The 23,414-nt window shown below is 67.9% G+C and overlaps 5 protein-coding genes across 5 annotated transcripts in view; 2 read left to right on the forward strand and 3 right to left on the reverse strand.

Annotated features, from left to right (window-relative positions):
* ACT-8 (putative actin) overlaps window positions 1-6,905 on the forward strand; it is a 131,441-nt gene extending 124,536 nt beyond the window's left edge. Inside the window, exon 9 of the mRNA XM_005768379.1 lies at window positions 6,889-6,905. The gene's annotated coding sequence lies outside the window, so the exon portion shown is untranslated. The remainder of the gene's footprint in view (window positions 1-6,888) is intronic.
* Window positions 6,906-8,586: 1,681 nt separating this feature from the next.
* On the reverse strand, window positions 8,587-9,744 carry EMIHUDRAFT_66275 (hypothetical protein; the record flags this gene model as incomplete). Its single annotated transcript, XM_005768380.1, has 2 exons — window positions 8,587-9,144; window positions 9,298-9,744. The coding sequence occupies 2 exons, from the start codon at window positions 9,742-9,744 to the stop codon at window positions 8,587-8,589; spliced, it is 1,005 nt and encodes a 334-aa protein (XP_005768437.1).
* Window positions 9,745-12,496: 2,752 nt separating this feature from the next.
* On the forward strand, window positions 12,497-12,817 carry EMIHUDRAFT_49023 (FKBP-type peptidyl-prolyl cis-trans isomerase; the record flags this gene model as incomplete). The annotated part of the gene is made up of 1 exon (XM_005768381.1): window positions 12,497-12,817. A coding segment is annotated over one exon (321 nt), but the record flags the coding sequence as incomplete, so codon positions are not given.
* An 888-nt stretch (window positions 12,818-13,705) lies between these two features.
* Window positions 13,706-18,357, reverse strand: EMIHUDRAFT_451621 (hypothetical protein; the record flags this gene model as incomplete). Its single annotated transcript, XM_005768382.1, is given in 12 exon segments — window positions 13,706-13,820; window positions 13,840-14,327; window positions 14,519-14,585; window positions 14,742-14,864; window positions 14,961-15,083; window positions 15,158-15,270; window positions 15,698-15,768; window positions 16,141-16,352; window positions 16,505-16,732; window positions 16,900-17,188; window positions 17,513-17,706; window positions 17,782-18,357. The coding sequence occupies 11 exon segments, from the start codon at window positions 18,355-18,357 to the stop codon at window positions 13,915-13,917; spliced, it is 2,409 nt and encodes an 802-aa protein (XP_005768439.1). The 3' UTR covers window positions 13,706-13,820; window positions 13,840-13,914.
* A 2,700-nt stretch (window positions 18,358-21,057) lies between these two features.
* The window catches only part of EMIHUDRAFT_211046 (hypothetical protein), a gene marked incomplete at both ends in the record, with an annotated part of 4,083 nt that continues 1,726 nt past the window's right edge, over window positions 21,058-23,414 (reverse strand). Inside the window, 4 exons of the mRNA XM_005768383.1 lie at window positions 21,058-21,225; window positions 21,373-21,683; window positions 21,724-22,505; window positions 22,577-23,060. Coding sequence (XP_005768440.1) covers window positions 21,058-21,225; window positions 21,373-21,683; window positions 21,724-22,505; window positions 22,577-23,060 — 1,745 coding nt within the window. The remainder of the gene's footprint in view (window positions 21,226-21,372; window positions 21,684-21,723; window positions 22,506-22,576; window positions 23,061-23,414) is intronic.

A 23,414-nucleotide genomic window follows, 5' to 3' on the forward strand; every position in this document is an offset into this window, starting at 1 on the left:
GGTCGATCCTCTGAGCCCTCCGAGCCCTCCGAGCCCTCTCTCTCGAAGCTCCCCCCGAGCCCCCCGAGCCCTCCGAGCCCTCCGAGCCCTCGGAGCCCTCCACGAGCCCTCCGAGCCCCCCGACCCCGGCTCGACTCCGACCCCTCCGAGCACTCCATCCGAGGGCTTGAAGGGCTCGGAAAGCTCGGAGGGCTCGAGCTTCCGAGCCCTCCAAACCCCTCCTAACCCTACTGGAGCCCTCCAGCCCTCCAAGCCCTCCGAGCCCTCCGTGCTCCGAGCCCTCCGAGCCCTCCGAGCCCCCCGAGCCCGGTTCGGCGGCTCGCCCCTCCGAGCCCTCCGGGCACTCCATCCCTTGTGAGCCCTCCCGAGCCCTCACGAGCCCACCAGCGCCACCCTCGTGCCTCTCTGCCCTCCGAGCCCTCCGAGACCCCTCCGAGCTCTCCACCCCTCCCAAGCCCTCACGAGCCCTCCCACGCCTCGCTTTTGGCCAGCCCTCCAAGCCCCCACCCCGCAGTCGTGCCTCGAGCTGGGGGCGGCGCTGCCGAGGGCCTTTAGCCCGGGGCGGGCCGCCCCGAGCACTCCGAGGCTGGGGTGCCAGCCACCGCATCAGGATGATGTACGAAATTGGGTTTGTTTTTTCTGATGTTGTTTATCTTAGGCAAAGAACAGTCATACACATACTCGGATTGAAAGAAAGAAAACATCAACGCAAAGGAGGGATGGGAGGACGGATTGGACACCAACGCGGCAACGGCCAAAGGGTGTTTTTTGCCACGGCCAGCTACCTCGCCAGGGTTCCAACTTTTTGCGGGGTATGGTATGGTACGCTCACGGCCCAAAGGGTGAGGGGGTATGGTCCTGACCGCCCATCCCCGTTCTCCGGGAGGCTGGCTCTGTCAGTAGGCGGGGGGGATGGTCTCGAGGTGGGTTCGCTACCATACCATACCCCGCAAAAAGTCCGAACCCAAGGGTGCGTTCAGAGTGTCGTTCAGCTCGGGTCGGTTTTGACATTGCTAGCCTCTGGGTCCATTCTCCACACGTTCGTATGCCGATCCTCCCTTTCGTCTGGCTCGGCGCTGGTGCGGTCGTGAGGCCAGCTTTGCGGAGTCACACGGACACGCCGCTGAGGAGCTCCGTTACAATGAAGCCCATCTGGTACGGTGGTGACGACTATGGCTCGGCAGAGGCCACCGGTCACGGCGCCCGTCAGAGTGACGCGGCCCAGAGCGGCCCTCAGGTCGTCTGGACGTTGAGCGGCTACGCTGGCGTGCGGGGCTTCTTCGAAGTGGCAGACTTTGGCCGAGCATCAGGTGGCAGGGAGCGTCTCTTGGACTGGCTCGAGCACGACTACAAGATCGATCAGCAGGTGCAGAGGCTCGCGGCAGATGCGGCTGCGATGGGCGAGTCTGCGAGCAGCGTCTACCACCAGGACTACCGACACCTGCCGTACAAGCTCCGCAACGGCGAGATGCAGGTGCTCAGCCGCTGGAACATGGCGCAGCAAAAGCTGACGGTGTCGCGCGTGCAGTGCGCCGTGCGCGTGGCGGCAAGCGGCGCGGCGACGCTCACGTCTTGTGGCAAGGGCCCGACGCTCTGGCGCGCGTGGGGCGGGCCGTGGAACGCCCTCCACAGGGAGGAGAGGCGCGCGCCGCTAGGCGCAGAATATAGCAGGCGCTCGAGCGTCGCTGGATATCCCCGCGCTTCGCCCGTAGGCGCGTGCTCTCCGACGGCGACCAGCTCAGCCTCGATTGGCAGGAGCCGGAGGCGGCCATCTTCACCTGCCAGGTGGAGGGCGCGGCGCAGCAGCCGTATGAGGGGCACGCGTGGCAGCAGGGGCAGCATGCGCAGCGGGGAGCGGCGTTTGGGCTGCCGGAGGGCTGGGTTGCAGACGTTGATCAGGCGTCGGGCGACACATACTACTACAACGAGTACACGGGATTGTCTCAGTGGGAGCCGCCGCGGTACCGGTAGCCGCTATAGCAGCATCCGAAGGCGGCGGCGCGCTCTATTTTTCTCTTCGTTCAAGCGCCAAATCAAGTTGCGGACCACACAGACTAGCACACAGGCGACAGGGTGGGTCAGGGAGACCAAATCCAAAATGGTCGGCGGCGGCGGCGGCGGCGGCCCCCTGGCGGGCGGCGGCGGCGGCGGCCGCCGCCCCGTTGCTCCGCTCCACCCTGGAGGGTGCTCGCTCTCTCTTCCTGCCGCGTTCCTCCTCGGGACCTCCCCTCTCCGCGTCTACGTGTCCGGCGGTCCGTATTTCTCGAAATTGAAGTCCCCGCTCAAACACAGTGCTCGCTCCCAAACCGTCACAAAAATGGTGGGTCGCCCCTCCCGCCGCGCGCGCCCCGGCGCCCCAAATCGCGCTCCGCACGCGCCCCTGACGACCTCCCTCCTCCCCGTGTCCGCAGCGCGAGTGCATCACTCTCCACCTCGGCCAGGCCGGCATCCAGACCGGCAACGCGTGCTGGGAGCTCTTCTGCCTCGAGCACGGCATCCAGCCCGATGGCCAGATGCCCTCCGACAAGACGATCGGCGGCGGCGATGACGCCTTCAACACCTTCTTCTCCGAGACCGGCTCCGGCAAGCACGTGCCCCGCACGGTCTTCATCGACCTCGAGCCGACCGTCATCGGCGCGTCCCCCTCCTCTCTCCTCTCCCTCCCCTGCGAGCGCCCTGCAATGCGCGCGTGATGCGCGCGCGGCTTGAGCTCACAAGCCCCACCGCCTCCTCTGCCCCTACAGACGAGGTCCGCACGGGCACGTACCGCCAGCTCTACCACCCCGAGCAGCTCATCTCGGGCAAGGAGGACGCCGCCAACAACTACGCGCGCGGCCACTACACCGTTGGCAAGGAGATCGTCGACCTCGTCCTCGACCGCATCCGCAAGCTCGCCGACAACTGCACCGGCCTGCAGGGCTTCTTCGCCTTCAACGCCATCGGCGGCGGCACCGGCTCCGGCCTGGGCGCCCTCCTCCTCGAGCGGCTCTCGGTCGACTACGGCCGCAAGTCCAAGGTCTCCTTCACCATCTACCCGGCGCCCCAGGTCTCGACCGCCGTCGTCGAGCCGTACAACTGCGTCCTCTCGACGCACACGCTGCTCGAGCATACGGACGTCACCTTCATGGTCGACAACGAGGCGCTGTACGACATCTGCCGCCGCAACCTCGACATCGAGCGGCCGACGTACACCAACCTCAACCGGCTCACCGCCCAGATCATCTCGTCGATGACCGCCTCGCTCCGCTTCGACGGCGCGCTCAACGTCGATCTCACCGAGTTCCAGACGAACCTGGTCCCGTACCCGCGCATCCACCTGGCGGTCGCCTCGTTCGCGCCAATCATCTCGGCCGAGAAGGCGTACCACGAGCAGCTCTCCGTCGGCGAGATCACCAACGCCGTCTTCGAGCCCGCCTCGATGCTCTGCAAGGTCGACCCGCGCCACGGCAAGTACATGGCCTGCTGCCTCATGTACCGCGGCGACGTGGTGCCCAAGGACGTCAACTCGGCGGTCGCCACCATCAAGACGAAGCGCACGATCCAGTTCGTCGACTGGTGCCCGACCGGCTTCAAGTGCGGCAGTGAGTTGCCGCCCCCCGCCTCCAACCCAGCGCGCGCATCCCCCTGCCCACCGAGCCGTTTATCCCTCCCCTTCCTAGCCGGAGCCGCTCTCACGTGCCCTCCCCCCCCCCCCACCCCTTCCTTCCCGAGCAGTCAACTCCCAGCCGCCCACGGTCGTGCCGGGCGGCGACCTCGCCAAGGTGATGCGCGCCGTCACGATGATGTCCAACACGACCTGCATCGCCGAGATCTACTCGCGCATCGACCACAAGTTCGACCTCATGTACGCCAAGCGCGCCTTCGTGCACTGGTACGTCGGCGAGGGCATGGAGGAGGGCGAGTTCTCCGAGGCGCGCGAGGACATGGCCGCCCTCGAGAAGGACTACGAGGAGGTCGGCGCCGACTCGGCCGAGGGCGACGGCGAGGAGGAGGAGTACTAGAGCTGTTCCTCCTCCTCCGCCGCGCTCGGGCGCGCGATAGCCGCAGCAGGAGGGCGCGCGCCCCGAGGCGGCCTAGGCGCGTTAGGTTTGGCACTGGTTGGGTAGTAGTCTAAGTTCTGAGCCTCGAGGCTGGACGGGTCTAAGTGTGGCTAGCCACGCTGGAGTGCTTGCGCGGTCTAAGATCAGCGGGAGCCTCTTACATCGGCTAAGTCGGCCGTGGCACGGCCTGGGGCCAGGAGGCTCCCACCGTGATCAACGATACGGCGCAGCCCCCAAATTTTCTTCGCCTGCGGAGGGCGATGGATCCTCTTCATGCTTAGCAATCGCCGCCTCAGCATCCTCCTCTTCCGATTTTCGTTGCTGCTCCTTCATTCTTGAGCGACGTCTAGCCAAACAGTTCTCACATGACACGAAGCTCCTCAAGCTTAATCAAACGCGTGACGGTGAAGCCTGTGTGTGCTGGTCCTCTTTGAACGATCCGCGCGTGAGGTAGCATAGGGCCTTGTTGGCAGCAGCCAGCTTGTTGCGCTGCTTCGTTGCGATGAGCTGATTGGGATCGCAGAAGTGCATGCCAAGCACCGCCACGATCTTGAAGCAGAACACATCGCAACCGCATCGTCCGCACTGCCATCGGCATGCCGCGCCCGCCGCTTCGCCGCAGCCGCCTTAAGGCACGCATAGCGGCAGCACATGGTGGGGGGGGTACTTGAGCAGGCGTTGCGCGCCGCAAGTAGCGCACTGGCCCTGGGAGAAGGCGATATGGCGTCGTGCGCGGCATACGCGGCATACGTTGGTGGGACGCGTCCAGGTATTTCGGGTAAACCTGGAGGCTTTTCAGGTATACCCGGGTTTTGCCCGGAGTTGGCCTTATGTCGTCTAAGTTCATGGCCCCCGACCATACAGCGTCTAAGTCCGAGCCCGGCTCCGTGTGGGGGCTAAGTTGAGCGCTCGCTCGCTGCAGAGGCTAAGTGTAGAGCGACCCTCTAGCCCTACTACCCAACCAAATTGGTTTGGCGCTTGAGAGTGACCAGTGACGGGGTCACGAAGCGTCGCAATACACATGCAAAGGCACGGCAGAGACGGCGAGTCGTGTCTCTCACAGGAGAGATAGCGCAAGTAGGAGTGCGTTTCGGGTATTTCTCTCTGCGGTTGACAAGTTGCAAAAAAAGTCTCAGGCTCTCTGCGCTCTCACCTGGATAAGCGGCTTCCTAAAACTACCAAAAACCGCGCTCGCTCACGGCCAATCCGCAATCGGCCAATATGCAATAAAAAAACTAAAAACTGACGTGAGTACAGAGTAGTGACGACAGCACCCGGGTTGTTGCACGAGTATATGGGCCACGATGTCTCAAATATGAGGGGTTTTGACTCCTACCGGCTCCTGACGCTATCCCTGGCAGCTCTAATGGCCAGGGTCAGTAGTGTTGTGATAGATGGTGCCCATACTAGCGCAGGAGCTGCCACACTCGCCCGGACCGTCCCCTTCTGGGGCCGGTTCCGCAGCCCGCGAGAGCCGACAGCGGGGCCGTGCCGCAGGTGCCTACTGCCGAGTGCCACAAACACTGCGCCGTCCCGCCATCACCTACAGGCTGTCTTGTGGGATAGTTGGGATGTCCAAACGCCACCATCTTGGCTCTTGCGACCTCAAACCCGCGAGCTGTATGGGTGGTCCTGACGTCGACAGACGCCCGATGACCACGGTGAAGCTGAGCCGGAACGAGTCGACAAGTCTCGTCTGAGCCCGTGGCGGTCGCCGGCTGAGTCGCCGTGCACGGGCCGGTACCTCAGGCGTCACCTCCGCAGCCTCAGGTCTCACACTCCATCACCTCCGACGGGACGCCTTCGGTGTCACGCTCGGCGGCGAGTTTGTGGCAGCCCCACAGCGAGCGCGGCATCGAGCCTACTCGGTCTGGTCGGTCGGCCGCACTCCCTGGGTGCCAGGGAGTGCGGCCGACACGCGAGCGGTACTTCCTGGCGGCGCGCGCCGGCTGTGGGGCTGCCACAAACTCGAGACACGCTTTTTTTGGACATTTTCAGTGTATGTAGCTCTTACGAACATACCCGTAGGTGAACTGCTGACGGGGTTTGCGATGAGGAGCGATCCGAACGTGGTATTCGGGTGATTAGATCACTACCGCCGAAGCGCAAGCGCTTGGAGCAAGGGAACTGCCACGTATGGGTCCCAGACTAGCACCCCACCTCGCGGGCCGACGTTCTGGCTCAGCGAGGCTGCTGCGGAGCACTCGGGGCCGACGTTCTGGCCCAGCGAGGCCGCTGCGGGGCACCCGGCGGCTCGGTTCGCTCATCAGCGCAAACTCGGTCGAGCAGAAAGTAAGGTGTGTGTGTAAAGGCGGCGCGGCACGGTAAGGGTCGGCGGTAAGGCGGCAAGGCGGCGCGGCGGCAGCAGACGGCAGGCAGGACATCGGACGGCGGGACATACGGTACGGCGGGCGCGGCACTGTAGGAGCGGCGGTATGGCGGCACGGCGGTTACGGACGGCAGGGGGTACGGCAGGCTAAACGGCAAGGGCGGCGCGGCACGGAGGAAGGAGCGGCACGGTAAGGAACGGGGGTACGGCAGGCTAAACGGCAAGGGCGGCGCGGCACGGAGGAAGGAGCGACACGGTAAGGAACGGTGGCGCGACGGCAGACCACAGCGGCGAAGGGACGGCGGAGCATTGGACGGCGGGGAAAGGGTCGGCGGTAAGGCGGCGCGGCGGCAGCAGACGGCAGGCAGGACGTCTCGGACGGCGAGACAAACGGCACGGCGTCACGAGGAGGTAGAAAGTCGGGCGCGAGCGGGCGAGGCAGCGGCGAGGCGGCGGGTTGATCACGAGGAAGTAGAAGGTCGAGCGCGAATGTGCGAGCGAGCGGCAGGCGAGCGGCTAGGCGGCGGGGGGGCGAGGCGAGGGTGGCGGCGGTGGATCACGAGGAAGTAGAAGGTCGAGCGCGAACGTGCGAGCGAGCGGCGAGCGAGCGGCTAGGCGGCGGGAGGGCAAGGCGAGGGTGGCGGCGGTGGATCACGAGGAAGTAGGAGGTCGAGCGCGAGCGAGCGAGCGAGCGGCGAGATGGATCACGAGGAAGTAGAAAGTCGGGAGCGGGCGAGCGAACGGCGAGCGAGAGCGGCGAGGCGGCGGGAGGGTGAGGCGAGGGTGGTGGCGGTTCGGATCACGAGGAAGTAGAAAGTCGGGCGGGCGAGCAAGCGGCGAGCGAGCAGCAAGGCGGCGGGAGGGTGAGGCGAGGGTGGATCACGAGGAAGGAGAGATTCGGGCGATCACGAGGAAGTAGAAAGCCAGGCGCGAGCGGGCGAGCGAGCGAGCGAGCGAGCGGCGAGGCGGCGGGAGGGTGAGGCGAGGGTGGTGGCGGGAGGAGGGGGCGAGGGCGAGGGCGGGCGGGCGATAGGCGGGACGACAGGGCGGCGGCCAAGCTGGCGTGGTGGTCGGCGAGAGGCGGCGAGGGCGGGCAGGCGACAAGCGAGACGACAGGGCGGCAGGCAAGCTGGCGTGGCGGTCGGCGGGAGGCGGCGGGAGGTGAAAGGCAAGGGCGATGGCGGGCGGGCGAGAGGCGACAGAGACGACGGGTTGGCGGACGAGCTGGCGGCGGGTCGGCGGGCGGAGGCGGGAGGCGGGAGGCGAGGGCGAGGGCGGGCAGTAGAGCGCGAAGTTGAGACCGCTTGACCTTCGACGGGAAAGTTGCCCACCTGTGGCCAGACCAGTGTGAAGGTGCAGGCCCCTTGCGAGCGGGCGGGCAGGGCGGGCGGGCAGGGCGTGCGGCCGGGAGGGTAGCAGGGGCAGCATCAGCTGCAACAGCAGCAGCAGCAGCAGCACAGGTTAGGTCAGCCGCGCAGAGGGCAGCGAGGCTGAGGTCAAAGAGCGGCAGGATGTTGAGCCACCACCTCGTTGGGAGTCAGCGCTGCAGCAGGCGCCCGCCGTCTGTTGAGCATGTTGAAAGTCAGAGTTATCGGCGTCACATGATGCAGCCGTCAGCGGTCAGAGATCGCCAGGAGCCGCCACGCAGTGCCGGACCCGCGTTTGCGGTGCGACGCCGTCCGAGGCAGGCTCAACGCTCACAAGAGACTCGAGTGGTTTACCAGACTGACACTACAACGCCCAGAGCAATGCCAGACAAGTTTGCGCACAGTGTCGCAGTGCGGTTAGAGTTGTTTGGTATTGCTATACCAATCTCTCTGCTCTCTCTGCCGACTCTCGTCCCCCTCTCAGCCGTCTGCAGTGATCACCGGATACGACACGTGTCGGCGCCACCAGCGTCGCGCTCGGTCTCGCTTCGCCGTTCGCCCGAGAGGCAACGGCAAGCCGCAAACAAATATATCGCATACCACTCGAGGGCGTGTGGCATTTGTGGCATGGGCGCGTATGCATCGTCCTCGTGGCTACTAAACGCTACACCAGCTTTTTCTGCTAGAGGCTAGTTCGTGTCTAGCTCTAGGCTCTGGCTGCCGAGAGTCTGCCAGACATGTGGGCCAGTCAGGCTACAGGCAGTCTCTCGAGCTAGGCACGTCGCGTCTGTACAGACAGTCTGAGTCTCCGCGCAGAGGCCAGAGCTAGCACAGCTGGAGCTGCCAGCTCTCACGACTCCTCCTTGACGGCACCGACTCCCGCCCCCTGCGGCCGCGACGCGACCCCCAGCTCGATGATGCTCGCCGCCATCTCGAGCGCCGCCTCCATCGGCGGCTGGAGCGGCCGTCCGAGTAGCTGCTCCGCCGCCGAGACGTCGTAGTAGCTCTCCTTCTTCCACATCGGAAGCACGCCCGCCGCCTGCTTGTCGAAGAAGGAGTAGAGCCACATCGCCACCCAGGGGATGCGCGCCGTCTTGATCGGCCACCCCGGATGCGCCTCCTTGATCGCGACCGCCAGGTCCGTCATGAGCAGGTTGCCCGCGGCGACGATCAGCCGCTGCCCCGCCGTGGACGGGTCCAGCACCGCCTTGACGTGCGCCTCCGCGACGTCCTGCACGCCGCAGACGTTCATGCCGATGGCGGGCACGGCGGGCATCGAGCCCTCGAGAATGCGCTTCGCCATGGCGGTCGACGTTGGCGAGCGCGGCAGCAGCAGCGGCCCGTTGACAAAGGACGGGTGGATGGTGGTCATCTCGAGGCCGAGTCTGCCAGCAAGCGCCCACGCAGCCTGCGACGGCAGAGGTGGCGCGGTGGCGGCGGCGGAAGAGGCGGCTGGGCGACGTGTGTGGGCGGCGGAAGAGGCGGCAGGGCGGGGTGGGCGGCGGCGGCGGCGTCGGAGGCAGAGGCGGAGGCGGGCCTTTTCGGCTCGCGTCTTGCTGACGGCGTACGAAGACGGCATGGTCTCTGGCGACCAGTCCTCAGCCGTGAACGGCCGGCTCGCAGTTCCCTTGGCCTTGTCCTCCGAGCCGCCGATCGCGGCCACACTCGACGTGAGGACGACCCTCTTCACGCCTGCCGCGGCCGCCGCACGCAGCACCTTGGCGGTGCCCTCGAGAGCAGTCCTCATCTCGTCGTCAGTCACATCGCCACCTGGGAAGGGCGACGCAACGTGAGCGAGGTAGGTGCAGCCCGACATCGCCGCGACCAGCTCCGCCTCGCTGTCGTGGAGTAGATCGACCTTCACGACCTCGAGCCCCGTGAGCACCTTGTCGATGCCATGCGTTGTGCCGCGCACCGTGCCTCTGACCGCGAGGCCTGAGAGCAGCGCCACGCGAGCCACATGGCCTCCGATGAAGCCGGCGACGCCTGTCACAAGAAGCTTAGGCATGGCCTGGGTTCCGGCTCCTACCCGGATATGGGGTCTCGCCAAAACGCCCTACCTACCTACCTATCCCCAGGCCGCGCAGCTAAGCGAAAAAAGATGAAAATAGGGGGTACCTACCTATTGCAGGGCCCTTTTGGGCCAAACAAGACCAACCTACCTACCTATCCGTGGGAGGGGCGAGCGGCCAGTCCCAACAGACCCCCTATCCGGGCGGTAGGAGCCGGAACCCTGTGTCGGCAGAAGGGAACTGTCAGCGCAAAAACATTTCACAGAGAACGAGACAAGGCGGTCACAACAGAAGCTTAAGTCGTCTAAGGGAAACGAAAATACAAAATTAGCCGTTCGCTATTCGAAAAACGACGTGGGGTAAGTGGACAGAGCTGTGTTCACTCTACCGCACAGGCATGGCATAAATAATCTTCGCGGCATCGGACCGCGTGAGCGAGAAACGGCAACGCTTCCGCCATCCCTTGCTTGCCGCGCCCTCGCCGCGCGCCCTCACTTGGCCTTCTTGGTGCGCACCGGCTTCTGAGCCGACACGACCACTGACGGCATCGGAACCAGGTGGGAGCGGCGGCCACCCTGCCAGCGAGTCCCCTTTGCAGCGCCGCCAATCGTCGCCGCAAACTCCTGCGGCACGTGCTCTCCCTGAGGACGCGAGGGGCGGAGCGGGACGGCGGTGAGCGTCGGGACGGGCGGGGGCGGCGGCCTGGGCCTTTGGCGTCGTCCGAGCTCGCCTCCTCTGCCCCCGGCAGGCCGGTCCGCCACGCGCCCGCCGTGGAGCGCGCCTCGCCCTGCACCCACGCGCCGCCAAAGCCTTTGCGCACGCGCGCGGCCACGGCGGCGCGGATCGCCTCGAGCTGGTCTGCGGACTGAAGCTCGAGCAGCGCGCGGGAGCGGGCGGTGGAGGTGGCAAACATCTCGACCAGCTCGTGCTCGTCGCGGAGCGAGACGGAGGAGGGGATGCGCTGCAGGCCGACCGACGCCTTGTCGAAGCCGGCGGCGGCGCACGCGGCCGTCGAGGCCTCGAGGGAGGCGAAGTGGAAGAAGGGGAGCGGCGCGCCGGCCGAGGTGTCGGGCAGGGCCGCCTCCTTGTCGCCGTGCTCGGCGAGGGCGTCGAGGAGGGCGGCGAAGGCGTCGTTGCCGCGCGAGGGCTCCTCCCAGACGGAGAAGGCGAGGCGGCCGCCCGGCTTGAGCACGCGGTGCGCCTCGGCCAGCGCACTCGCCGGGTCTGGGAGGTGGAGGAGGCCGAAGCCGATGACGACGGCGTCGAAGGACTCGTCCGGGAGGGGGAGCGCGGCGGCGTCGCCCTCGAGGAGCGTCACCACCCCGCTCGGGTGCGCCTCGGCCACCGCCCGGGCCTGCTCGAGCATCGCCGCGGAGAAGTCGACCGCCACCACCTCGGAGGCTCCTCGTGCCGCGGCGCCGTCGGCGACCACGCCGGTGCCGGTGGCGACGTCGAGGATGCGCATGCCGCCCTGCGGCGTGACGGGACACGTGATGGAGAGATTGGGCGGAGAGGCGGGGCGAGGGGCGAGGCGAGAGGAGGAGGCGGCGGCCCAGCGCACTTCGCGAGAGACCTCCATCGTCGCGGCGGCGCGGCGCGAGCCGAGGTCGGCGATGCTCTCGCGAGCGGCCATCGCGACACTCATGGCCTTGGTCGTTTCCACGCCCGCCGCGTCGAGGAGAGCGTTGGTCGTCTGGGCAGTGACCTTTGCGAACGAGTCGCGGTACGCGCCGGCGCCCGCCTCCCACATGCGGTGCTCGAGTGCCGAGAACGGGTCGACCGCATGGTCAGGCATGGTGGCGAGCTGGCGACACTGTGTTTGGTCGCGGGCACGGACGCGGGCCGCGCCGAGGAGGCGGGTGCTTCGGGCAGCGCGGAGCATGAATCGCTGTGCACGGCGAGAGCGGGGGGGTGGGGTTCTCGGCGGGCGCCCCAAACCGCCCGTGGGAAGGCAGTCCCCGTGGGAACGCCACCCCCATTAGAGGGAGCACGCCACCTGGCCCACCCCCGCTCCTAATTGCGCACGGGAGCGGTGCACGGGAGCGGTGCGCAGTTTCATATGAACTGCACCGCTCCCAACGGGAGTGGTGCAGGAGTGGTGCAGTCCGGCGCACCTCCGCCGCGCCGAGCGTGGAGCCCTCCACCGAGCCGCAGGCTCGCGCCGACGCGCCAGCGGCATCGTACGGGATGACGGCCGCCTCGCCATGTCGATCTCCGCGCACGCGGCGCGCTCGATCTCCGCGGTCGGCTGCCGCAAAAGCGACTGGCTCACGACATTTTTGCCGGTTGTCGGGTGGGAGAGTACATGTCGTCTGGTGTGTGGCGTGTCCTAGTTTTGATCGCGGCAATAAAGCGGTCGAACGAATAAGCGACCCACTCTTCCCGTGACCTCCGCGCAGCGACGGCTCTTCTCGCACACAGGTCACAGCACGACACGCAGCAGAGTGGCGCAGACGGCAAGATTTTTTCGCCTGGCTTTGAGACTTGAGAGCCACGCGGTGCACCATGACGGACGTTCGAAACCTGCGTGAGCAGCTCTTCTTGCCGCACGTCTCTTCCTGTGCGGTTTGCTGTGCCGCCGCAGTCTGACTCTGTGTCAAGCACGAGACCACGGGAAGAGTGGGTCGCTTTATTGCCGACTAAGAAAACGCAGGCGCCCGGCCCCCTTCGACGGGCTCCACGACGACGCGGGTGATGGGCAAGAAGCAGCCGGAGGCGGACCCTCCAGTGCGCGTCGAGACAACAACGGAGGGAGACGGCAAGACCTTCCCGAGCCACGGCGATGCGCTGACAGTGCACTACACCGGCCGGCTCGCCAAGTCGGACGAGGTCTTCGACAACTCACGCGAGCGCGCGCCCTTCTCCTTCACGCTAGGGGCAGGGACGGTGATTCGGGGCTGGGAGCTCGGCGTCGCCTCCATGAGCCTAGGCCAGCGCGCCACGCTGAGCATCAGCGCTGAGGCAGCCTACGGGCGCAAAGGGTGCGATCAGCGCGGCAACGCCTCTGGCACGGGCTTCATCCCGCCCAACGCCGCGCTGATCTTTGACGTGGAGCTCCTCGACATCAATGACCAGCGTGGCGTGGCGAGCGAGGGCAGGCGAGCGGCTCGTAGCACCTTGAGAGGCGTCCCCAGCTTCTTGGGGAGTTGCAGGCTGCCACCCTCGACACCACGTGCGATGCTTGACCCAGGTTGCTAGCCTACCGCGCGAAGCTCGACGTGTGGCTGCGCGAGAAGCTAGAGCGGTTTGATGCGGAGCCTTCGGTTGGCGCCAAGCAGGCGGCGAAGCACGGCGACCGCGCCGGCTACGAGGCGCATCTCCGATCGCAGGTCGAGGCCAAGTGCGCAGCGGAGCGCGCGAAGCTCGGGCTGCCGCGCTCTGACGCCTCAGCCGTGAGGAAGGGAGAGGCGGAGGCAGGCGGCGGCGGTGCGGAGGGTGGTGGCACAGAGGCTCCCACGTCGCTCTCCTTCGACGCGCGGATCGCGTCCGTCAAGGTGGAGCCGAAGGACGACGAAGACAGCGACGCGAACTTCCCGCGCAATCTGCACAACGCAGCGGAGCTGTTTGCGGCGGCGGGGATGCTGTCCCAGGCGGCGCAGCTGCATGACTGCAGCACAAGGCTGCTCTCTCTGCTCAGCGCGGGGCCAACCGGCCGCCAGTCGCAGCGGATAGGCCGTGCGTGCATCTGCTGGAGCTGCGGCCACGTCGGGCTGCCCTCGAATGCCAGCAGCGTCGTTGAGTCGGGCGCGACCCCGCCCGGCGTCTGCGCAGCGTGCGGCGAGAACGCACAGACCAATTTCGTGCGCGTCGTCTCCGAGGACGGAGCGGTCGTGCCGTGGATCGAGGACGCGGAGACGGCGCCGCGCCCGGAAGGGCAAGGCGAGTGAGCGCGAGCGAGCCTCACACCCCGTATCCGTGGTGTTTTGGGCATCTTTTTGTGTGTGTGGTGTGTACAAATTGCACAAGGACAAGAGTGCAGATAGAGCGAGTCACTGCGCGCGCGCATGACCCCACATGTGTGCATGACGACTGTCACGCTGAGCCTGTGAGAGCCGACAGCCCCGAGAGACACACACCGTAATAGAGCCGTACCGACTGCCACAGTGATATACACTCTATCTTACCCCTATAACACGCACATACCGTATTTCACACAGAGTCTCTACTCAATCCTCGTGCCTCTCCCACAGCACCCTCCGCAGCGCGCCCGCCGCGCGCGCCTGAAACATCTCCGCGTCGAGCGCCTGCAGCGTCGCGCGCGCGTCGGCGGGCAGCACCATGTTCTGCGTGAAGGCGACGCACGTGTCTAGCGCGAGTGTCGTGTGCCACCAGCCGCGCGGGACAAAGACGACGTCGCCCGGCCGCTGGTCAATCCAGAGCGGGGAGACGTCATGACGCGTCCCGGACGTGTCGCCCGGCGAGTCCTGCGGCGCGAGGCGCTGGCGGAACCACTCCGACGCCGCTGGCGCGTCGAGCGAGGCGCCGGCCGCAGCGGTGGAGGAGGCACCGATCGCCACGCCTGGAGGCAGCGCCGCCGACGGCGGGAGCAGGCACCACAGCTTGCGGCCATGCAGCAAGCCTGCAAGTGTACGAGGGGGAGGGGAGCGGGTGGGTGAGGGCGCGCATGCCGCCAGCAGACCCGAGCTTGTCGCCATACTCGCGACGTCTAGGAGCCGCTGCAGCAAGCTACGGCAGGTTGCCGCTCCACGCACTCGTCTCGTGCGGGTCGGTGTTATAGGGGTAAGATAGAGCGTATGCCGTTCCACGCACTCGTCTCGTACGGGTCGGTGTGCCAGCGCGTGCCCGAGCGAGAAGGGCTCACCACGAGCCACTCCCGCTCGTTGAGCAAGTCCACACCGACCTCCAGCGGCGCGGCCTCCGTCCCGCCCCCGTCGCCGCCGCCGCAGCCCTCCCCCCTCGACTCCCTCTGCGCCGCCACAGCCTCCGCCGCCTCGGCGAGTAGATCCTGAGCGAAGGCGTCCGGGACGGCGACGTCGGCCAGCAGCTCGGAAGGAAGCTCGCGCTCGAACAGCACCAACGGCTCTCCATCTGCCCACCGGCCCTTCCCTGGCCCCTCCTCCGCTCCATTGGCCTCCTCCCCGCCGCGCTGGCCAGCCTCGAGCGGGCATCCCACAACTGCGCCGCACGCACCCGCGCCGCCGCCGACGCAGAGCGCCGGCGCCGCCCCCGCCTGCAGCCGTGCGTACGCCACAAAATCGAGGAGCGACATGCGCACGAGGGGTGCCGAGGCGGCGCCCTGGTCGGCGACGGCGAAACTGTGCGGCGCAAAAGCGGCGAGGAGGCCCTCGAGCGCCCAACGCTCGAGCGAGCGCACCTGGGAGGGGGGGGAGGAGTGTGTGTGCGTATCGAGGGGGGGGTGGCCGGCGCATCGGCGCATCTCCGCGCAACCCCGCAGAACAGTGGGACGGGGAAGGGCTCAAAGAGGTGGACCGCACCGGAGGCGTGCCGCGCAGCAATCGAGGCTCGCGCAGCCACGCCGGGCTGGCACGGCGGCGAGGCGCCTCGGGCGGCAACTGGCGCCGACCAGAGAGGAGGCGGGAGAGATCGATTGGGTCACTGGCTGTAGCCTGCTGCTGCTGCTGCTGCTGCTGCTGCTGCTTCCCTGAAGCCTCCTTCCCGCCCTGACCCCGACCAAGCTGCCGCCCCGGCTCCGCCGCCGCCGCCGCCGCAAGGTCCACCTCGTCCTCGACAGCAGCTCGGCCGCCTCGATGCAGCGTCCGCACAGCGCTCAACCGCCTAAGAAGCGGGTCGAGGGCGTGTCGTGGGCGTGTCGTGGGGCGTGGTAGCCTCGCCCGCGAACACAGCCCGCCACGACGTGTCGAAGCGCAGAGTCGGCTCGACGCTCCCCCCCAGCTGGCCCAGCCGCGCGAGGAGCGCCCTCCTACTCTCGGCTCACCTCGGCTCACCTCGGCTGATCTCGGCTGCCACCAGACGCGCGAACAAGGCCCCGCCATAGCGTCGGCTCGTCGACCGCCGCTCGCAGCCCGCGGCTCACGCGCCTATGGGGATGCATCGCCCGCGTCCGCGAGGTCGGCGAGGGCAGGGAGCGGAGGCGCTTTCCCGCGGCAAGCCTCAGCCGCCACAGACCGCGCGGCCCACTCGCTGCCGCAGCAGCCAGCCACGCCCACAGGGGCAGGGCTCGCCACGGCCCCGGCGGCTCGCGCGCCGCAAGCAGCCACGGCGCGGCGCGCAGAGCGGCGAGACCGCGCGGCGCCGCGGCGGCGCGCGCCGCACGCAGCCCCGCGGCGGCATCGGCGGCGGGCCAGTTGGGAGCAAAGGCCGCCGGCAGCGAGGAAGGCTCCGGTGCGCGGCGGCGGTGCCGGTCGGGCGGCGGCTGAGTCGGCGGCGGAAGGTCGGGCCGGATGTCGGACCGCGCGAGCTGCGCCCACGAGGGAAGGCCTGGCCAGTTGCCTTTTCCGTCGTCAGAGAGCGACTCCAGCTGGTGGACCAGGTCGTCGCGAGCGGCGAACGCGGCGAACGGATCGGTCCCGCGCAACGCCTCGCGCGCCCACGCCGCGACGTCCGCGCGCGGGTGGGGTGCGTAGAGGGCTGGCAGCAGCTCGTCGACGGGCATCGCAGCGCTCTGCAGCGGCAGCTCCTGCAGACAGTGCCGAGGACGTGACGCGGACGTGTCGTGGACGTGCCAAAGATGTCGTGCGGCGGGGGCGCCAGCAAGCGGCGCATGCCTCTGCGCGAGAGGGCGTACGCGTGCGCGCACGACGAGAAGCCGGGCACGACGAGCGCCTCGCCCTCGGCGGCGGAGTCGCAAGCGAGGCGGTGCCGGCCGAGGTAGAGCAAGTCCCACGCAACGCCCCGCGCCGCCAGCAGAGAGGCTTGCCGCTGGAGCGTGCCCCAAGCGCGCGCCCAGCCTCGCCGGTTGTCTGCCGCCGACGGGACCTCGCCGCTTGCGCCGGCGACGCTCGCGTCGTCCTCCAAAAAGAGGACGTAGTCGTGTCCGGTCGCCTACGGGAAGGTTCCGGGAAGGTGCACGGAACGCTCCTCCGAGTGAGAGGGCGCAGTCGTGTCCGGTCGCCAGCCCGCCCTCCCACGCGCGCCGGTGCGACGCCGCGCAAGCAACCTCGCGCGCAGAGACGGCGCGCCTGCGGGGCGTGGAGAGGAACGAGCGTCACTCGACGCTGCAACTTTCCCGGCGCGCCCGCGAGAGGTGCGCGCCCGTGGTAGGTGCGCAGCTCTGCGTCTGCGGGGCGGGGCATGCCCATCGCCTCCCACGCGTCACACAGCCGCTCGAGCTGCGCCGCGCCGAGGGCCCACCCCGCGAAGGGGCGCCACGCGCTGCTCCCATCACCGCCGCCGCCGCCCTCACCGCTGATGCGCACGTCCTCGGGGGAGCACGCGTCCACCAGCCGCACCTGCGCGAGGGGGAGGAGCAGTGTCGACAGGTCGCCCTCGCTCAGCTGTCTCGGGCAGATCTCGGGCGGATCTCGGGCAGAGGTCGCCGGGCGGATCTCGGGCGGATCTCGGCCAGCTCCCGCCTCGACTCCGAGCTCGCGCAGCGCCGTGGCGCAGCTCGCCTCGACCCACCGCCGCCGGTCCGCCCGGCTCGCCAAGTTGACCACCGAGGCGGACCCCGCCGGCGGACGGGCGGGCAGCAGCTGGGCGGGCGTCAGCTGGGCGGGCAGCGGGCCAGCCAGCTCGAAGAGGCAGTAGGTGCAGTCCCCGAAGGCGGGCACCGTCGCGGGCGCGTCGCCGCCTCCCCCGCCGCCGCCCGAGCCCGGCGAATACTTTGGCTCAGCCCTAGCCAGGCGGAAGCCCGCCTCCTCGAGGGCGGCCAGCAGGTCCTCCCCTGCGTCGGTGGCGAGCCGCAGCGTGGCCGTGGGCGGCTCGAGCGCGGCCGTGTTCGTCGCGACGAAGAGATGCCGCACTCGCGCCGCCGCCAGCGCCTCGAGCCACCAGCGCACCGCCGCGAGCGGCATCTCCTGCAGAGAGTGCACCGCCACCGCAAGCCGCGGCTGCGCGGCGGCGGCCTCGGCGGGCAGGGCGGCCGGCAGCACGACCTTGGCGCGGGAACAAGGCACGCCGCGGGCGGCGAGGTACGCCTCGCAGAGCGCGAGCGAGAGAGGCACCGCGTCGGTGGCGAGGAGGCGGAGGTGCGGCAGCGCAGCGGCCGCGCGGTGCTCCAGCCGGCCGTACCCGGCGCCGAGGTCGACGACCGCCGTGCCGAGCGGCCACGAGGAGCAGCCGAGCCGGCTCTCGAGGAAGGCGAGCTCGTTCGCAGAGTCGAGCAGGTCGCGGCTCACGGTCACGGTCTGCCCACTGCCGCCAGCCGCAGGCACGCTCACCGTGAAGGCGCCGAACAGGCCATCCTCGCCGCCGGCACCACACAGCATCGCCGGCCCGCCCGGTCGAGCCAGCACGCGCTCGAGCGCCGCAGAGTACTGGCTCGGCTCAGCAAGTTGCCACAGGTACGGTGAGTCGGCTCGGCAGCGCTCAACCTCGACCGCCGCCGTGACGCTGTCGTCCCAGAGTGGCTCGCCGCATCCGCCATGCGTTCCTGCGCCGTAACCGGACGGCGATGCGAGCGCCTCTCGGAGCTCGGCCTCGCGCTGCCGCACGGCGCTCTCGCGCATATGGATTCGGTCTTCTGAAGCCTGGGTTCCGGAAGCTACCGGATAGGGGGTCTGAGTGCTGACTCGCGCCAAAACGCCCTACCTACCTACCTATCCCCAGGCCGCGCAGCTAAGCGAAAAAAGATGAAAATTGGGGGTACGTACCTATTGCAGGGCCCTTTTGGGCCAAACAAGACCAACCTACAATACACCTAAAACCTACCTACCTATCTGGGAGGGGCCAGCCAGTCTGGAAGATACGAGGAGACGGAGGAGTCGATCGCGCGCGCGGTGAAGATTTTGCGCGCAACCTCCGCTCCTCGGCATCCCGCTCGGAGGCACGCTGGTCCTCTCAAGTCGACGACCCCGCCCGTCGGACGTGGTCCCGATCAAATCTTCAAAAAGTGAGAAGAACCCCCCCCCAACAACAAGAAGGGGACGACACTGCTTTGACCCCCCCCAATGAACACACCAGTGAGGGTGGGCGAGACGATCGAGGGGTCCCGTACCATGCGGAACCGACCCTATCCTCAAAAATCCAGTTCTCAAGTGCTCAATAAGAAGAAATCGTGGCCCTCCCGTGTTGCCGCGCCAAAGCCACATCTGACGATGGCGCCCAAGCGCCAGAGGCAGGCTGCACCAAAGAAGGCCTCCCCAGCACAGGCCGCTCCAGCGCCAGACATCCGCGAGCTCCTCAAGCGCTGCAGCCGCTCCTCGCTCGAGTCGCTGCTGGTCTCAAAGTTCGATGGCGGTTTCCTCTCCGTCGAAGAGGTCGAGGCGCAGCTCGTGCCCACCGCTCCCCCTTCGCGCGCCATGCTGTCGGGGACGGAGCGCGTCGGGACCGGCGCGTTTGACGAGCTCGATTGCGACGTCTTCACAGCCATCGTCACGGAGCTGGACTTGCGAGACCGACTCCAGGTCGCCACGTGCGTGTGCAAGGGATGGCGATTTCTCAAGGACGTCTCGCACCTCTGGACCTCCATGCGGGTGGCTGGCTCCTCCTCCGAGTCTTCGTGGCGCGACCGGGGATCGCACGACCGTGTCACCGTGAGCAACAGCGGGCTGACGCGGCTGCTCGATTGGGTCGGCGCCGCGAGCCTGACCGAACTCCGCCTCCACACGGGCGACGCGGCCCTTCAGCCCTGGACAGTGACCAGCACGCTGTCTGCCGTGCCGGCGATCAAGGTTCTGCACCTCGGCGGGAAGAAGGTCAACGCAGCGGTGATGGAGGCGACCGCCAAGGCGGCCTTTGCGCCGACGCTCCGCGAGATCCACATCGGCGAGGACGTGGCGGGGTCAGAGGCGCGGATCCTCAGCATGCTGCAGGAGATGCCTGCCCTCGAGTCCCTCTCCGTGCCGCGTGGCCGCGTCAGCGCGCCGATGCTGCGCACGCTGGCGGCCGCGTGGCGCACCAAGAGGAACGGCGGCCCGCCTCTGCTGTCGAAGCTGACCCTGGCGACTTCCTGGGGCCAGTTCGAGTGGGAGCTCGTCTGCTGCGTCGGCTCGCTCTTCCCGGAGCTGGAGGAGCTGACCGTCGACTCCCTCTCGGTCGGGCTTGACGTCCCGCTCAGCTCCAACGAGGACAACGCAGCCTGGCGCGACTATCAGGCGCAGCCGAAGGTGCGCGGCGCCGTGGATGCGATGCCGAGGCTCGTGCGCCTGCGTCTGCAGCGCTTCTGCGGCTACGACTTCTACGCGTGCTCGAGCGAAGTCGCCGCGTGCCTGCGCGCCGTGCTCCGCGCGGCGCCAGCCCTCGAGACGCTTCTCGTCTTGGGGGGCGAGCTCACGAGCACGCGCAACAGGGCGGACAAGACGCTGCCGCGCCCGACCGACGCGGCGGGCGCCTCGCTCGAGCTGCTGCCGCCCTCGCTGCAAGAGCTCGTCCTGTCGGACCTCGACCTGGCGCCCGACGACTTCGGAATCGCACCCTCCCTCCCCGCGCTGCGCCGGCTGCAGCTCGGCAACTGCGGCGCGCGCGCCGCCAACGTCGCGGCGGCGCTGGTGCGCGAGTGCCCGAAGCTCAAGGATGCCGTCGTCGAGTCCGCGCCCGTCAAGCGCCGCGGAGCCGACTGATGCCTCCGGGCGCTGAGGTGGCGAGGAGCACCGCCTGAAGAGTGGTTTGTGGAACGCTCGAGGCCGTATCCCCGGACCCCGCTCCGGCCTCAGAGAGGCGGTACACGCACTGGCACCGGCCTGAAAACACGCACAGCAGAAGAGGGAACGTGAGGTTATGCATAGTGTACTGCGTACGTGTCTCGGTGCGTGTCTGGAGGACGTGAGGTTCTACGCTACAGTATTGGAGTCTATCCTCTGCAACCCCCGTCCCGCTGGCGCGCTGCCCAGTGACGGTACGCTCTAGGCCGCGTCACAACGCGCCGAGGCGAGACGGTTACACCCGCGACGAACGCGCGCTCGCGCGCTCGTACGACACCCCAGAGCGACACGGGGTCGCACGGACGCACGGACACAACGAAAAAAGAGAAATTTCGTAAATCCGTAAATGCAAAAAATATGATGGCGAAAAGAAATAAAATGCGCGAGAAAAACGCGAAAAGCGGCGGCACAACCGCCACGCCCTCGGATCGAACTCGGCTACCGCGTACCGGGCCGGTAGCCCGCGTCTGACGCTCGTAGACGCATGTGAGCATGAATGCAGGCAGGGTCTCAGGCCCTGCACCGCCGCCCGCGCGACCCCGCGACCCGCGTGACGCTCATAAGGAGCTAGACCACGCGAAGGTTGTCCGCCTTGATCTTATGGCTTCCGTTGCCCTCGATCGAAACGATCAAGCGGCCTGACTCATCGTCCCGCCGAAGCACCGTGCCATAGAGCCCGTTGAGCGCCGCGCCCGCCGCGCTGCAGAGGCCGTGGAGCACCACGCGCGCGCCGAGCTTCACTCGGGCGGGCGCGGAGGAGCTCGAAGGCGCGGAGGCGCTCGACGCTGCCGACGAGCTGCTGGAGGAGGGGCGGCCACCCCGCCCGCTGGAGGAGGAGGAAGCGGAGGAGGAGGAGGGGCGGCTGCTGCCAAAGCGAGGCACGCCCGGCGCGGGAGGCGCGGCGCTGCTTATGGGGCGGCCATTATGGCGGCTGCGGCAAGGCTGCGAGCAAAAGCGGCCCGAGCCATAGCCGCCGTCGTGGGCGGCGCCGCACTCCTGGCAGCGCCCGTGCGACGGCTGCCGCGGCGCCGCCGGGCCCTTGCCCTTGCCAGCCTGCTTGCCCCTGCCGAGGCTGTGCAAGTCGGGCTTGAGGTCGGGCTTGAGGTCGGGCTTGCCGTCGGCGTCGTCGGCGCCGCGGATGTCCATCTCGATCGCCTGCACCCGCGCCGCGCCGCCATGCGTCATGTGGATGCCTATATGGTGGGGCAAGCCCAGGATGACACCGCCGGGCACTGCGCCTCTGATATCCCGGCAGAGGGCTGCCGACAAGTCTCGTCTCTGTCCCATCCGCCCGCTGGCAGCGCACGCGCACGACCCGCATCTGCTGCACCAACTGGAAGCCACCGCCGCTCGTTCGGACGGTCTTGGACAAGACCCGCTGCTGTATCGTCGACCAGAACGGCAGCACGGCGCCGCAGACCAGGTGTTCCGTCTGCATCCGCTTGCCAACGAAGCACTGAAGGTCGCGGCACTTGTGGCCGTGCGTGCACTTGTCGCGCGTGGCGTCGTGCAGCCTGGTCCACGGCCCTCGAGCGCCGTTTGAGCTGAGCGGGAGGTTCGAGTTGAGATGCTCGCGTAGGAACGTGCGCCCACAGAGGCCTGCAGCATCGGGTGAGGCGCGGGCGGGTGGCGTGGAGGGAGGGGCGAGGAGCGCCAGAGTCCCTGGCAGCGCGCCTTGGTTGGGTCGGTAGATCTTGAAGGTCGGGATCCAGTTGCTGGCGGCAAAGACCGAGACCCGCTCGCGCAGCAGGAGGGTCACGCCCTTGCAGCCGTTGCCGAACTTGAAGTTGCGCGAGATGTAGAATCCCTCGCCCTCGAGCAGCGCCCCGGCCTCGTTGCCCTCCGCCTTGGCGCGCAGCATCTCCGACGCGCGCTCAAAGGAGAGCCCGCGATCGACTCCGAGCGCGTAGTGGGAGAGGGGCACGCCCGACTGCCGGTCGGTGGAGATGGTGCGAGGCGAGCCGGACTTGACACTGACGGACTCGCCGCGGATGTCGACGACGCCATCGTCGTACCTGTCGGGGGAGGTGACACAGTGCTCGGGGGTTGATCGATGGGATAGGAGTGGGTTGCAAGGTGGCGCTACCTGCCCGCCGCCTTGGCCGCCTTGACGTTCTCGTCGAGGATCGCCGTGTAGTGCTGGAAGATTGTGTTCTGCATGCGGACCGGCATGCCGAGCAGCCGGTTGAGGAAGCGCCGCACGGAGAGGTTCTCCATGCCGAAGATGCCCGCCGACGCCATCGCCTCCTCCGCCTCGTCGATGTATTCGCTCCACTTTTGTTGCAGCTCGTGGGTGGCGCGCAGGCCGATGGCGCGCCGGATGTGGCCCGGCGGGACGATGCTCGCGTTGTGGATTGGGTTCTCGAACACCTCGATGAGGTCGGTCAGCGCGGCCTGGCCGTACTCTGTGTCAACGTCGAAGGCGGACAGGTTTTCCTGCTGCCCGTCGGCGCCGCGCCGATCCCCCTTTGTTATCGCGCCGAGCTGCTGCAGCCGCTTGGCGACCGTCGATGCGAAGCGGCGCTCGCCGCCGCAGGCCGTCATCATGAGCAGGTACTCGGGACCGTGGACTTGGTTCGAGCGGTGAGTGCGGCCGCACTGCTGGATGCACTGCAACGGAGGCGAGGGAGGCGGAGAGTGAGAGGCGCGGGGGGGGGGGGGGGGGAAAGCAATCCGCGGTAAAAATCCCGGGGGGGAAAGGGGGGGGGGGGGGAAACCCCCCCCCGGGAAAAATGGGAAAGGGGGGGGGCGGGGCAAGAACCAAAGCCCCCGGGAAAAACCCCCAAAAAAAAAAGGAGGGAGGGGGGGGGGCCTCTCCTTGTTGGGGGACCCCCGCAGCTTCAGGGGGATTTGCACCCCCTTTTCGGGGTTTTGAACCCCCCCGGCCCCCTTTGGGGAAATACCCCAAAAAGCCCCCCCCCAAA

The sequence above is a fragment of the Emiliania huxleyi genome (assembly GCF_000372725.1).
Source record: "Emiliania huxleyi CCMP1516 unplaced genomic scaffold EMIHUscaffold_46, whole genome shotgun sequence".
In the NCBI taxonomy this organism is placed as follows: Eukaryota; Haptophyta; order Isochrysidales; family Noelaerhabdaceae; genus Emiliania; species Emiliania huxleyi.